This window comes from Corvus cornix, chromosome 28 (genome assembly GCF_000738735.6).
Source record: "Corvus cornix cornix isolate S_Up_H32 chromosome 28, ASM73873v5, whole genome shotgun sequence".
In the NCBI taxonomy this organism is placed as follows: Eukaryota; Metazoa; Chordata; class Aves; order Passeriformes; family Corvidae; genus Corvus; species Corvus cornix.
The window spans coordinates 3,303,911-3,319,149 of NC_046356.1; the positions used below are offsets into that span (position 1 = coordinate 3,303,911).

At 59.8% G+C, this 15,239-nt stretch overlaps 1 protein-coding gene across 1 annotated transcript in view; it reads left to right on the plus strand.

The window, feature by feature from the left end:
- Positions 1–1,616: 1,616 nt before the first annotated feature.
- The window catches only part of EFNA2 (ephrin A2), a 40,699-nt gene continuing 27,076 nt past the window's right edge, over positions 1,617–15,239 (plus strand). Inside the window, exon 1 of the mRNA XM_039566305.1 lies at positions 1,617–1,781. Coding sequence (XP_039422239.1) covers positions 1,660–1,781 — 122 coding nt within the window. The 5' untranslated portion in view covers positions 1,617–1,659. The remainder of the gene's footprint in view (positions 1,782–15,239) is intronic.

Genomic DNA, 15,239 nt, shown 5'->3' on the forward strand with positions numbered 1-15,239 from the left:
CAGGGAGACATTCCAGGATCAGGGAGGAGGATCTGGGATCCACCTGTGTCCGCTCATCCCTCTGAAACAGTTTTTGAAATTTGGGGGGACCTGGGGGGGTCTGGGAGCAGAGCAGGTCCTGTCCAGCGAGGACCAGCCCCCCCGGACAGCCCAAGAGGAGTGTCCTTGCTCGGGGATGTGACTCCAGGGCTGTGGGGTGTCCTTGTTCAGGGATGTGGCTGGGAGGCACAGCTGTGACCAAAAATCCCACTGGATTTTCCCTGTTCTCCCCAAGCTCTGTCCTTCCCAGAGCCAGACATGGCCCCACAGCAGCTCCAGGGCTTTGTGTTATTCCCATCACTGTTTTCCAAGATTTCGACAAAGCAGAGTGATCCCTTAACACATTAATTTATCCTTGGATCAGAGGTGAAAAAATGTCCCTGCTGAGGGGGGGACTCTCTGTGTCACTGTCCATCTGTCTGTCTTTCCTTGGCACCTGCGGGTCACAGGACATGTCCCCATCCCCATCCCCTCCAGCGCGAGCCCCTGACTGCCCCTCCGTCACATATCCCCCCCATCACCCCCCGGGCACCCCAACCCCCCCCATCAACCCATCCCTTCCTCAAGGTAAAGGACCCCCAACCTCCCTCCTGCTTCCAAACTCCCCCCACCCACCCATGTGACCCCCCTTCCAAAATCCCAATCCCCTGCCAGTGAACCGCTTCCCTTCCCAAAGCCCCCCCGCTTTGCCAGCGTGACCCCTCCCCTTCCAAAGACCCCCCCGCCGGTGTGACCCCCCCCCCCTTTCCAAAGCCCCTCAGCCCACCCGGTGCGACCCCTCCCTTTCCAAAGACCCCCCCAAGCCGATCGCTGTAACCCCCCCATGCAGCTCCCCTTCCCCGGGGGTTCCGGTTCGTTCCCCCCCCCCCCGGTGTGAGCCCCCCCTCTTCGCAGACCCCCCCCCCCCCCCCGCCGGGGCGTGGCCGCGGGAGCGCGCGGGGGCCCCGCCCTGGGATCGCGCCGGGCGCGCGCGCGGCCGCCGGTGGCAACAATGTGTCAGAGGCGGGGCGGGGGCGGGGCCGGCGCGCGGCGGGGGCGGGGCCCGGGGCGGGGCCGGGGCCGGGGGCGGTCCCGGCGCGGGGGCGGTCCCGGGCGGGGGGCGCGGGCGGCGGGCGCAGCATGGCGCGGCGGCACTGAGCGAGCGGCGGCCTCCCGGCCCGGCCTTTGTCTCTCCGGTGTCCCCGGGGCGGAGCAGCCCGCGGCGGGGCCCGGGGCTGAGCCCGCAGGTGCGGCGGCAGCACCGGGGGCTCGGTACCGGGCGGCGGCGGCGGCGCCGCGGGGCTCGGAGGAACTTGGCCGAAGTTGGGCGCGGGGGGGGGGCGGGCGCGGGAGGTGGTGGGGGGGGGGGGAAGGTTCCCGGTACCGGGGCGATCCCGGGGCGCCGCGGCAACCGGGCCGGTCCCCGCCGCCCGAGCGCGGGATGCGGCTGCCCCGGCGCCGCCGCACCGCGGCCGTCCCCGAGTCCCCCCGCTGACGGCGCCCGGGGCCGCGGGCGATGGTGAGGGCTGGGCGCCCGCCCGCCGCCGCCGCCGCCCGCCGCCCGCCCGCCGTCCCCGGCCGGCCCCAGGGCCCCGCCGCCCCGTGAAGCGGCCGGAGCCGCGCCCGCCGCCCGCCGGGACGATGGTGCGCTGCGGGGCGGCCGCGCTGCTCGCCGCGCTCCTCGGCGTCTGCGTCTGGACCGACGAGACCGGGAAAGTTATCTCGGACCGGTTCGCCGTCTACTGGAACCGGAGCAATCCCAGGTGAGGCGGGGGGCGGCGGGGGCGGCCTTGGCGCCCGAGTTCCAGTCGGTGTTTCCCCCCGCACGCACACCCGGTGAGCGCCTGCCGCCGCCCGGTGACAGCGGCCGCCGCCGCCCGTGGAGGGTCGGGTCCCCCTCGAGGCCCCGGTGGGCTCCGGTGAACGGGCTGGGCGGCCCCGGGGAGGGGGGTGGTCCCCGGGGGTCCCTCCCCCGAAAGTTCCCGCGGAGCCCCCGGCGGACCGTCCCCGGGGGCTGCGGCAGCGCCGGGAGCAGCGCCGGGCGCGGGGCGCGTTCCCGGGGGCGGCGGGGGGGAGCGGGCGGCGGGGGCTGCGGCTCGGCCCTCCGCGCCCAACTTCGGGGAAGTTCAAGTTCCTCCCCCCGCCACCCCGTCCCCCCCGGTCCCTCTCCCGGGATGAAGGTTCTGCGAAAAAAACCCCTAAATCCGCCCAAAGCGGCGGCTGCGGAGGGTGGGGGGGGGAGGTCGGAAAGAGCGATTTGGGGGGAAAAAGGCAAAACGGGCCTGAGGGGGGCAGGGGGAGTGCGGAGCTGGGGATGCCCGGCCCTGCTGCTCCCGGGTCATTCCCATCCTGTAAGCACAATACCCACAGTTGGCTTCGTTTCCTGACTCCAGTTGGAATTTCGATTTTTCTGTCTGGTTTTTCCCCACCAAGTGGTTTTTTTTGCGGGGGACAAGAGTTTCGTTTCTCTCGTATTTCTTTGTTCATGATTTTGAAGAACCAAAAACTGTTGGTGAGTTGGGAGCAGGAGGAATTCTGCTCTGAGAATGTTCAGGTGGTTGGGACCCTCGGGACCCCCCACCCACCCCGTGGGGACACCCCTTGGGCTCTGAACGGGCCCGTTTGTGGGGATTCCTGTAAAAACAAAAAACCAGCCATCAAACCCCAAAATTCCTCAAAGTTCTCCCGAGCCTGGCACTGTCTGTGAGCGGCGAGGGATGAGCTCTGTGGGTGCTGCTGCCCCTGTGGCCCCCGGCTTTGGGCTGCCCTGTTTTCTGGGTCAAACGGGGGGTTCTTTGTCCCCCTCGGTCCCTGCGTGATGAGTGGCCTCGTAGGGCACGGCATGGCCTGGTCCTCGTCCCCTGGGCTGCCAGCGACGTGAGGCGGCTCCTCCAGCACCGGGTGCCTCATCCCCTGCTGCCATCCATGAGGGGACCCTCGGTGGCACCTTCTCTCCCTCGATGACACCGGCGCACTTGGGCAAAGTTCCCGGCGGTGTTTCGACGCTGGGACACGCGCGGGGCCGAGGACCCTCAGCAGCACCCGGTGCCCGTCCAACCTCCACACGTGCCTTTGGGGGGACCCACCCGCGCCCCTCTCGCCGCCCCGAAATTGGGGTGAGCCCGTCCCTTTGTGCCTTGGTGGCGGTGCCTTGGCGGCGGTGCCTGCACCGCGGGCCGCCCGCAGTGCATATGGATTTTATTATCTCCCTCACATTTTTGTGGGGGATTGTAAGAGCCAGGGAATTATATATTTTTTTTAATTTTTTTTTTTTTTTTTGCCCATTGCGAAGTTTTTGGTTTCGGCTCCTGGTGCTCCCCCCCCAGCTGCCACACTTTGGGCTCTTTGCTTTTGTTCTCCCAAATGCCAAACATGTGTGAGGGGCCCCCCCCGGTCCAACTCCGGCATCCCGGAGATGAGGGCGGTTGGGGCGGTGGCTGGGATTTGGCACCCAAGGGTTCCTGTGGCTGGGATTTGGCGCCCAAAGGTTCTGATGTTTGGGATTTGGCACCCAAGGGTTCCTGGGGATGGGATTTGGCACCCAAGGGTTCCAATGGTGGTGCCAACAGCCAAAAGTAGCCCCTTGGCCGTTGGTGATGGGCGTCCCGGGACCCGACACCGGTGATGGCGTCGGCTCCATCCCCTTCGCCCCCTCGTAGACGCCGCCGAGAATTTCTCCTCGAAAAACCCACAGTGGATCGTTATTCCATATACGTTTATATATTTATATATTTCTAAATCTGCTGTTGGCAGGGAAAATATTTTCGAGGAGCGGGGTGGGGGGGGGAAATAAAATGGAGCGGAGGGAAGCATGAGGGGCTGGGAGGGAAGAGCAGACAATGGCTGGTGGGTTCAGCAGGCACGTCCGCAGCGCCTGGCTCCGGGATGTGACCCAAATTTCCCCAATGTGGGAGCGCCCCGTGTCGCCAGCGCTCCCCGCCTGCGCCTTCGGCTCTCGGAATTCGAGGCAATTTATTAGGGGTTGCAAAGATTGAAATTGCCATTGAGTTTCCTGCTTATTCCCTTTTTGAACCCAGCGGTGGGTTTATTTTGTCTCTGGAGTTACTACAAGACCGTCTCATTCTTAAAAATGAAGGAAAAAATGTATTTATGCTTTTTCTGGTCTCTCGTTTTCATTCTTTTTTTTCCCCCCTTGCCAACACCTCATTTAGTGAGGGGGAAATAAAAAGGGGTTAAAAAAAAAAGGAGAAAAGACCCAAGGTTAAAATGCCCTGTTTGAACCCACAGACCTTCTCTGCCGCTAAATATTTTTCCTCAGGTTTATACAGCAATCTGTATTTTATAAAGGACAGGAATAAATCTCATGGTCGATATGATTTGCCCAGATTAGAATAATTCTATATTTCGTAATTGGGGCTAAATTAAAAATAAGTGGTACCTCGGGATGCTGCAATTTCCCTGTTCTGGGGAGAGATTTAACCACTCGCTGTGGATTTACAAGGTTTATTTTTATTTTTAAATGGTTTCGTGAGGATGCGCTGGGAAACCGTTTGGCTGGATGGAACTCCTGGGTTATCCGGGAAAAAAACGAAGGATGATGAACGTGGAATTATATAATAACGGGCAGTTTCGGTACCGTGTGGAAGTGTGGATTTTTGCTCCATGGCACGTACAGGCGCTGCCGATGGTCGCTCTCCGGGTGTGGATCCGTTGGCTGTGGCCGGGCCGGGTGCGGGTGGATCCATTGGTCGTGGATGCCATCCATGGATGGGATCTTGGGGCTCTTCCCAGGTCTGGCACCACGGGCAGGGGTCCAGCACGATGGGCAGGGGTCCGGCAGCACACGCAGGGCTCTCCCCGCCGTCACTCCGTGTTTTCCAGCTGGTGGTGCGGGAGCCGCTCGCCCGTAGGATTCCAGGGTGGATCTGCCTTGGGAGCCAAGCGGGTTGATCCGGGTGTCCTGGAGTGTGCAGCATCACCAGAGGGTTGGGGTGTCCAGTTTTGGCCCCCATTGCCCCCCACAGCACAGCAGGTTTAGGGTGGATGTCTCTGCGCGCAGCACCGCAACACGCGGCAAAAAATCAGGGATTTGGGAAAACCTCTGTGCTACGGGTGAAAAGGTCTGTGGGAAGGAGTGACCTGTCCTCAGAAGGTCTCCAGTCCTGTGATCCTGACCTGTGGCCTCATGGCCATGCTGGAAGGCCGAGGAAGGGCAGAGGGTTTGGGATTTGTTCCCGTCCCCCGCTCTGCTGACAGCCGGGTGACAGGCAGGGAATCGTCATTCCCGAATGCTGGTCGGTGTTCCTGCAGCAATCCCGCTGTCACTGCCGTGTGCTGGATCCACAGCGGGAATGTGCAAAGTGCCAGGGGTTTTCCTCCCTCCGTTCACGGCACAGATCCCTGGGACCGGGCGGGATCGTGCCCGTGGCCTGGTTTAATGCTGAGGTCACGGCGCTGCCTCCGAACGGTTCTTTTGCTGATTTCTGTATTATTTTTCGGTGTGGTTTGTGAGCACAGCTGGGATTTCTGTTCTGCTCCTCTGCACTCCCCAATCCTGGGATCGGGAACCGGAGAAATGGTTCCTAGCAGGGGGATTTGCAGAGCTGGGTGATGCTCGGGGCCAGCGGTTGACGGCAGGGCAGGACTTTGGGGGGTCCTTTGAGAGTAAAGGTGCCCGTGCCACAGGGGTGGTGGGGTTGGGGTGAAGGGGGCACGTCTTGGAGGGGATTTGGATTGTGTTCCCAATCCCATTGGATTTTGTTCCCCTTTTTTCCTGCATTCCCATCTCCTGGAGCTGCAGCCCCGGCGCCTGCCGGTTGCTGGTGCTTTGTCCGAGAGCCCAGAGCTTGGTGCCCGTGGCCAGGAAAGCCATGGCCGTGACCGTGACCCACTGACCACCCAAGCCAGGGCCAACTTGCCCACCTGTGTGTCACGAGGGGCTGTGGCCAGGCCGCTGGTGGTTGTGTGTGCCACCTCTCCATCAAGGGAGCAAAGACGATGCCACGTCTGATTTTTCCAGGGCAATTTGGTGCTGCAGAGGGGTGGCCGAGCAAGAGGGCTCAGCTTGGGGGGATCCCACCCATGTCTCCATGTTGGAGTGGGGCTGGATCCCCAAACCTCTGTGTCCTGGCTCTGGCTGGGACTTTTGGGGTCACCCCCATTGCTACATGTCCCCAGTTCTCTGTGTCTTCCCTCTCTGCTCCCACGGGCATCGTACTGGGGCCCACATCAGCCTCTGAAAGAATCATGCCCCACTCCCCCCTTGGAGTGATTTTAATGTGAATTTAGCCCTGGCACTCGGGTTGTTCCTGTGTCACCATCGGGCCAAGTCCCCTCTCGGGGTGCCAGAGCGGTGCCGGGTGTTTGGGTGTGCCAGCGCTCGGCCTCATCCTGTGCAATCTCTGCTCTTTTAGTTTTCCTCCTTCTGTTCTCCCTTTGTGCCGAGATCACTCCCAGCCCTTCCCACCCCTCTTTTCCAGCCCGTTAAGCCGTGTTAGCAATTCCTCACCAGCCCAGGGCTGCGGCGAGTGGTTAATGGAGAGCAGACACCACCGGGCCGGCGTCGCTGACAGGATTCTCTCTCCGTGCCCGTCTCCGTCTCCGCCTGTCCCTTTCCAGGGACCGCAATTACATTCCCTGCTGGTTGCACATTTGGTATCCAAATGCCGGCCATGCGCCGCATCCTAATGCGAGGATGGGCTGGGGGCATGCGGAGCTGCTGGAGGGTCAGACGGTCCCCAGGACCACCCCCAGATCCCGGGGTGTCCTGGTGGGGGTGGGACACGCAGAGGGTGGGCAGTGGGAACGGTGCAGGGGGTGAGAGATGCCCTCAGGTACCTTGGAAACATACAGATTTATAGATATTTATATACAAATGTATTTATAGGTATGATATAAATTATATATTTATTTATTTATGTGGGTGTTTATTCACCCCCCACCCCCCAAATACACTTTACACACACAAATAACCCAGTGCCAGAACCCCCCCTGTGTGGCAATTCTGTGCCACCCCTGTGTGACATTCCCCTGGAATTCCTACCTGGGGGCTCCGGCATGTCCCTGGCCGTGGGTTTACCTGGCTCCAGGCACAGGTCCGTCCGTCTGTCCAGCTGTGTCCATCCCAGTGCCGCATCAGGAGCTGGCTGGAGCCGTACCTGCCTGTGCCTGACAAGGTTCAGCTGCTGGGTTGGCTGGAAAATTGCAGCAATTGTTCCTTAAATAGCTCCTTGTTCCTGATGGTGACAATTTCGGTTCTTTTGTGTTAGATATTAATCATGATTTCTGAGGCTCCGTTTTGATCCGAGCTGGTTTTCCCCACTCGGGGCAGAGATCCTGCCCTGCTTCGTTGGATTTTATGGGATTTAAGGAAGGCGAGCAGCTCGGAGCGCTGTTAGCTTCAGCCCCTAAGAGGAATTTAAATTCCTTTTCCCCCTTTGCCGTGACCCGATGCTCATCCCAATGTCCGGCCGCTTCCCTCCGCTTGGAGATCCATCCCAAAAACAGGACCAGGCCCTGTTTGGCCTCTGCAAGTGCAGGGGGAAGCGCCATTCTCCAAGGATCCAGGCCAGATTATTGCCTGGAATCAATGATCTTGGAGCTCTTTCCCAACCCAAACGATTCCACGATTCTCCAGAACCGGAGAAGTGTCGGGGTGAGCCGCTGGCCACTTCGGCCTTTTCCAGTTGAACTCCGGAGTCGTCTCTGAACCCCCTCCAAAGCCAGGGCTGTGTTTAGGGCTGTCTGTGGGTCCAGACTCTTTGCCACCAGCTCAACCCTTCCGTTTTTGGGGACCCCGTGGCTGTTCCCCCTGGCTGGCTGGGAGCTGTGTCAGGGGCACGGCGCCCGTGGGGCCGTTAGGGCGTGGGATGCACCAGTGCTGCTTTGATCCCGGCAGGAAAAGCGGGAAGGGACGAGGCTGAGAGCAGGGCAGTGGGATGGAGCCCGGACCGTGTCCCTGCTCTGTCCTGGCTTGTTCCCGGGTGGTCAGAGTGTTGTTATTTATTTATTTCTCCTCCCTCGATCCCCCTTGGCTTGTTGCTGCTGCTGTGCCTGGTCTGCTAAAGAGCTTCCCATTGTTCCGGAGCTAATTACCTCCTAATGAGGCTCCCGGCTCAAAAGCCGAGTGGAGCAGGGGCTGTGGGGGGATGTGAAGGGGCTGTGCTGGGAGGGGGGTGAGGGCAGGGCTGGGGTCACCACCGGGGTCACCGCCGGGGTCAACTGATGGCTTCGGCTGTGCCACCCCCACGGTGTGAATTGGGGCTGGCAGTGGAGAGATCCACGGCCATGGAGCTGCCGGCCTGGAGCTTCATCCCAAAGGGCAGCTGGGAAGTGGTTTTGCCAAAATTTTCTTGTTGAGCCCCAAACCCGGGGAGAAATCAAAGCCCCGTGGATTTTGGCGAGGCGGGGCTGTGCTGGTGCTCGGAGCCTGGGAGCATTCCCAGTGCCCCATCTGGGCCAGGTGTCACTTTTAGGGCACATCCTTCATTTTGGAGGTGGTGCTTAAACCAGGGGTCTTCGGAGCTTATCCCATCCGTGTGCTGGACAAATCCTGCTCCACTTTGCTGCTTCCCTCTTGACCTTATCCCATCCTGACCTTTTATTCCATCCCTCAGCGAGAGACTGGCATGAGCCCTGATCCTGATGGGATTCGCCACTTTGGCTGGAGGGAGCCAAGCAGTGTCCAGGAGTGTCCTTGTCCCCGCTGGGATGCGGAGCAGAACTTTGGGCTCTGCATCCTGGATCCTGCTCTGCCCCTGGAACATCCCGCGTGTCCCTCGGGGTTGCGGCGGCTCCTGTGGCTCCTCCATGTGCCGCAGACGTGATGGGGGGAAAAAAGGATCCTTCTCCAAAGGGATTGAGAAAGCCCCCACCTCCACCCTGCTCCGATTGAAGCCGTGCTTTTGTGCCCCCGCACGGGGTAGGGGGTCCCGAACTTCAGAGGGGGACGAGGCGCTCAAAGCAACAACAGTGGGGGAAATCATTCCAAAGGAGGAAAATTTACTCCCTGGAATAATAATGAAGACGGGGGAATGAGTTCCCCTTCCCTGTGCCCTTGGCGGGTGCCCGGGGCACTGAGGGGTCCAGAGTGAGCCTCTCCAAGGGGTTGGAGGTGCTGGCAGTTTTGGGATCACCCCATCCGGCCCAGCTTGCCCGTGGATCCATCTCCAGCTGCGCGACAAAGCCCGGGATCCGTGGCGCTGGGCTCTGGTGAAGCCAAATCAGCGCCGGGGCAGGGAGATCCACGCTCCCATTCCGAGCCCTCCTCAGATCCATTCGATGATTTCCTTTGGGTCGTTAATGAAGGGAGAGGGATGTGGAAACAGGGATTTAGACTCTTGGTTTTTTTGATTCCTCTCCTTTTAAATCTTTCCCCTCTTCCCGTGTTTGCTTCCCAAGGCGCCGGTGAGGCAGAGGAGCAGCAAGTGATGCCGCTGCTGGGAGAGGAACGGCCGCGGGGCCGAGCCACATCCTGGTGGGGCTGTGCCGTGGTGGGATCCCGCAGGATACACCTGTGCCGTGGTGGGATCCTGTGGGATGCATCCCTACGCTCCCTCAGCACATCAGCTCTTCCTGACCTCCCAGTTTTCCACTTTCCTTGACGTTTCCAGCCGCTCCGGCCTTGTTTTGTTGGATTTTCCCGTTTTCCCTGCAGCCGTGACCTCCAGGCACATGCGGGTGTCCGTGCAAACACTGGAGCTGCCCGTGCCAGGTCGGTCCCACCAAACACCAGCCTGGTGCTGGACCTGGAGCCGCCGCTCCCTGTGGATGCTGGCACCGGTATTCCCACCACCGGCATTTCCACCCCGGCATTCCCACCGCGCTGCCGAGGCGTTCCCAGGATCCGCAGAGTTTTACACCATCACTCAATATCTTTTTTGGTTTTGTTTGACTCCAGGAATGGACTTTTTGTTTCAACTCCTTCCCCACCAGCCCTGAAATCCCCCAGGAATCCAACTTTGGATTATTTTGGATCTTTTGTGCCAAACCCAAACCTCTCCCGGCTTCGATTCCCAGCGCGGCCGACTTGGGGAAAAAAGGGGAATAAATGGCAATGGGGGTTTTTAATGGCTGGGAATGGGGAAACCCCATTCCATCCCCAGCTTCCTCCTCCTGCCGCATCCCAATCGCCTCCTCCATCTGTTTCCTTGGCGTTCGGCTGAATTTCCCTGGAAATATTTTGCTGTTTCCCCCCAATACAACCAAGTTTGGTCCGATTTTTTTTTTCCCCCTGCAGGAGAGGAGGAATTATCCGTCTCAGTTTATTTTTCCTTGAACATTACACGGGAGCAAAACTCACCCATGTGCTGGGAAAGAGATAAAGTGTTTAGACAGCAAATACAAATATTCCAGAGCACTCAGCCCGGCTACAGCGATTCCTGCCAGGATTCTGGATTCCGTGCCGTGTCTTCCAGGGGGGTTTTATTTAGACTGCCTTTTTTTTTTTTTTTTTTTTTTATTATTTATCAAAAACCCTATTTATATTTGCAGTAAAATAAAATCAACCTGACCCTGTAGAGAACTTGAAAAAATCCCAATTCTTTCCTTTTCCAATCCTGTTTCCACTGAGGAAAAAAAGCCCCTGGACCTCGTGCCCTGCACAAAATCCAACCGCGACGGGATTATTCCGGCGGCTGAGCTTCTCCGCAGGCGCTGGGACGGCGCCGGCTCTGTGTGTCCCACCCCCCCAAAATCGGGATGCAGGGAAGCTCCTGCAGAGGTGGGGATGGAGCTGGGACCCCTGGGGTCTTCCCATGGGATTTTGGGGGCGCAGGCTCCCTTGTGCCTTGAGCACCCAAAAAGGGTTTTCTGATTCTGATTTGATTTCAGTATTAAACGATGGATCAGCTCCCGCTGCTCCTCGGGAGCATCCCGGCTGTATCCCAGTCTCCCATCAGTGTCCCAGCCCCGCTGGGGACCCCACGGGTGTCACTGTCACCCCGGTGCTGGGCGCTGGTGCTGTCAGGAGCTGAGGAAGCTCTTTCCCAGCCAGCTCGATAATCCCAATTATTATCTGGATTCTCGATCAGGGTTGCTTATTAAACTTGGCACCGCTGGCTTTGCCGTTCCGGCCGCCTGCCTCGGCAGAGGGATTTATCTCCTGCTGACGCGGGAAGGAAATTGAGTGGAAAAACGCGGGGCAGAGCCCCCCGGGACGGCGCAGGGGGGGCTGGGGGTACCCGGCTTCCAAAGGGCCGGGAGATGCCGGCACAGCCCCAGCGGTGCCGGGGTGGGTTGGTGGAGCCGCCCGGGCCGTGTCCGTGTGTCCTTTTCCATCCCTCTGTCCCCACCCTGTGCTGGCGGAGCAGCCCTGCTCTGGGATGGGCGTTTTTATTCCAAGGTTATTTTGGAATGGTCGGTGCTTTTATGGCATACAGCCGTGGTTATTTTCCCTTCTCCCTGGAATCTAAAGGACCTTTTGCCAGCCCCTCTCCCCTTTCGCACCAGGAATATCAGCTTTTTCCATATCCAGGCCTTTCCGCTGGAGCTCCCTGCTTCCCATCCCACAAACCTTCCTGGTTTGCTCACCGACCCTTCTTCTTACATTGTACCCACAAACTGGGTTTTGTTTTTACCCGACACGGCGCCGGAGCTGCCCAAGCCAGGGCCAATGTGCCGACCCTTCCAAAGGGGCTTTTCCCAAATTTCACCCAGATCTCAGCACCGATCCAGCAGGACATCCAGGAGAGATGGGCGGGAGGTGGGATAGATGCCCCTGGGAAAAGATGCTCTCCCGCAGGGCTTCCCTCCCTCTTGGTATTTGGATGTTTCAGTTTTCCTGTTGCTCTTCTCTGCTTTTTCCTGCCTTTCCACCATTTTTTCTGCATTTTAAAAACACCTGTACAAACCCTTTAACTGGAATTCCCTCTTTTTTTGTATCCGGCTGCTCTCCCGCCCCTGGGATCCCTGTTTTAGGGTGGGGGCTCTCCCCCGTCCCCTCCCCACGTTGCTGCTGAGGGATTTGGATGAGGACTGGGTTGGCTCCAAAGTCCTTTATTTGGGAAGTTACCATTATCCTGAACCCTGCAAGGATCTTCCCTCGGGAGCAGCCTCGTGCTCCAGGGCTTGGTGTCCATCTTGGGAACGCTCCAGGCTCCCTCCTTGGCTTTTTCAAGATGCTTCGTGCCGGGTGGTTGGGAGAACCTGCTGCCCTCTGGCTCTGGCTGAGGGGCTCAGGATGGAGCCATGGCCCTGCCAGGCTGTGCCTGTGACTGTCCCAGTGCCCGTCCCATTGTTGTGGAACCGCCATCGGATACGGCACAGGCTCATGGGAATTCTGGCACCGGCTCCGGCTGCAAATGCTGGTCAAAATGGTGCTCCCGTGTGGTTTCCAACAGAGAATCCAAGCCTGTCAGGAGCAGAAATGGCTTCTGGCTCCAGGCTCCATCCATGTCTCCGTTGGATCACCGTGGGGATTGGTTTGGCCGGAGCCGCGCGGGTGCCGAGCGCTGTGGAACACCAGGATCGTGTGCTCCGCCACTGCCCTGGCATTGCTCCTGACCCTTTGAGGTGGGATTTAAGGCTAAACTTGAGCTGGGAGCAGATTTGGGAGCAGGATCTGTGCTCTGGAGGCAGCACCCAGCCCAACCAGTGCTGGCCTTCCTAACGCCCACTGCCGCAAGTGACCTTCACCTCGGGCCAGCTCCCGACTTTCCCTGCCTGCTCTTCTGGCATTCCCAGCTTTCCCCTCTCCGTGGTGGTTCCTGGGGTCAGTTGCCCTCAGTTCCAGCCACCCAACCGCTGCCTCTCCCAGCTCATCCCGCTGCCATCTGCAGTTTTCCATTGTTCCTTGGCTCTTCCCGGCGCTCCCTCCGGCGCTGGGATGCGGAGCGCCGGCAGTGGGGGAATGTCCGGGGCCCAGTGTCACAGCCAGGGTCTGGACTCTGGGAAAATCTGGACTCCATTTCAAAGCTGATTAATGATAATCATAAATCATAATGTTGTCTCTTAAGATAGAAAGCTTTGGATCGGGAGCAGGGACTCTTATCCTGCGAGCTGGGGGTGATCCTGGATCTGGCTTCCAGCTCATTACCCGGAGACAAATGGCTTCTCCCTCCCCCAGCCTCAGTTTCTCTGTGGGTAAGGTGAGGATCGCTGCCAGGGGCTAAATTAGGGAATTAATGCTGGTGGAGTGATTGAGAGATGGAGAAGGACGTGGCTCTCACAGCGCCATGTCCCGCTACACAGCGCGTCCGCCCGCTCCGGGGCCGCGGGTGGGAATTTCGGCCGGGAGCAGGGATGGGGACGTCCGCAGTGAAGCCCCTTCTTCGTGTCCACGGAGTCCAGGGCTCCACGAGGAGGGACTGGAGCCCCCCAGCTCATTCCACGCTGGTTTGGGATCTGTGTGGGGACACAGTGATCAGATGCCTGGCTGATTCCGGCGTGCATCCCGCATCCAGGTGGTTTGGCAGCGCCAGAGCCCAATTCTTTCTGGCTTCTTCCTGGCGTGTCCCTCGCTGCCCCAAAATCCCAGTGTCACCGAGTCCCCGTTCCCGTGGGAGGGGAATCCAGCTGCATGGATTTTTGTGACTTTTTTTATTTTTTTCCTCAAACGTTGTAATATTTGTTCCACTGTATAAATCACTTCCTTGCTCTGGGTGGAGGGAGGATTTATGGGCGCAGGTGGGAGGAACGCGGCTCCCGGGACCGACCTGCTGGAATGGTTTTGAGGCGGTGGCCACAGCAGCCATTCCAGCCAGGGGAGAGGGCTCGGGCTGGGAATCCTGCCTGGAGATGTGATGGGAGCAGGGATGGACCCGGCTGGGATGGCCTGAGGTCAGCACATCTGTGGTGCTGCTCGGGGTTTTCTCCGTGCTGGAAAGTGGCACCGACAGGTTGGACCCCAAACCATCGTCTGCTGGAGGACCACCAGGAAAGGGGGTTCCAAAGCCTTTTCCAAGTCCCTCAAAGGCCAGTTTAAATCCTGGGAAGGGCCTGCTTTCCCCCTGTAGCCGTCAGTGTCACGCTGGGGCCATGGGAATGTCACTGGGGACACGGGAATGTCGTTAGGAGGCTGCTGATGATGGCGACCCCAGGGCGAGGGGGCCGGGGGGTGTCAGGATGTGTGGGGATGCTCAGCCCTGGGGACACCCAGCCGAGGCTCTCCCTGCTCCCGGGGGGCCAGGCCAGCTCCGGGGGGATTTTCCCTGCGCCAGCGCTACCCACAGCAGCACAAACGAACCAAGTAATTGGCAACATGGAAATATTTTGTGCTCATTAAGCAGTGGGAAGCGGCGGGTGAGGAAGCGGCGGGTGAGGAATCCGGGTTCTCCGGCGGGGTTCTCCAGAGCCGTGTTCTCCAGCGGCAGTCCCGGTCACCCAGGGCAGGGAGCACGGAGTGGGAGCACCCCGGGATGGGGGGCTGGTGGTGGGAAGGAGATGGAGGAGCCAGATCCCAGCACCGCACAGTCGGGAGCTCCGTGTGTTGGGGACAAGGACAAACCAGGGCAGCAGGGGGATCCCGGCCGCTGTAGGGGGGCAGCGGGGGTCACCCCCCATTCCTCCCAATTCCCGTAAATCCCACGGATTAAAACTTGACACATCAGCTCTCAGCAGCTGCCTTGGAGCTCCCCAACTCCGGCACTGCCGATTCCCGGGAGCGGCGCCGAGGGGAGCCCCGGGGGACTCTGCATTCCCTCCGCTCCCAGCAGTGGAAGCGAGGGGTGATCCCTGAGGATCCTGTCCCTGTTCAGGGGATCCCAGAGGGGTCCCCCCGCCATCCTCAGACCCCAAGCACGTGCTGGCGGTGCCGGGGCCCCGGCGTGGTGCGGGGAGCCCAGCGGTGCTGCAGGCGGGGGAAGCTTTATGGCTGTAGTTAAAGTGACTTTATGATATTGTATCTGAACAATTGCCGGCTATTATCCGGATCGATGCCGCGGGATTGAGACGCCGGTTGATAACCCAGGCAGGGCTCTAATCGCTTTTAAACCGCACAGGGTTGGTGGGGCTTTCCATAAAACCCCTCGGTGGTTTCTGTTTTAACAGAAAACCCCTGGCTCTGGTGCGTTTTCCCCCGGGACATCCCTCTGTGGGTGCAGGTTTGTCCCTCTCCACCCTGCCCTGGGTGGGGATCAGGATGCTGGGACCTGGCTCGGGAATTCTGCGTTCCTGGGCTCCGGGCTGCCCAGCACTGCTGGGTCCTGCCCTGCTGAGGAGCGAGGGGCAGATTTTGGGATCCTGTTCCCACCTTTGCCTGGCTCGCAGCGACCTTGGGTGAGTCACATCACCTCCGCACACTGGGTTTTCCGTAGCTGTGAAAC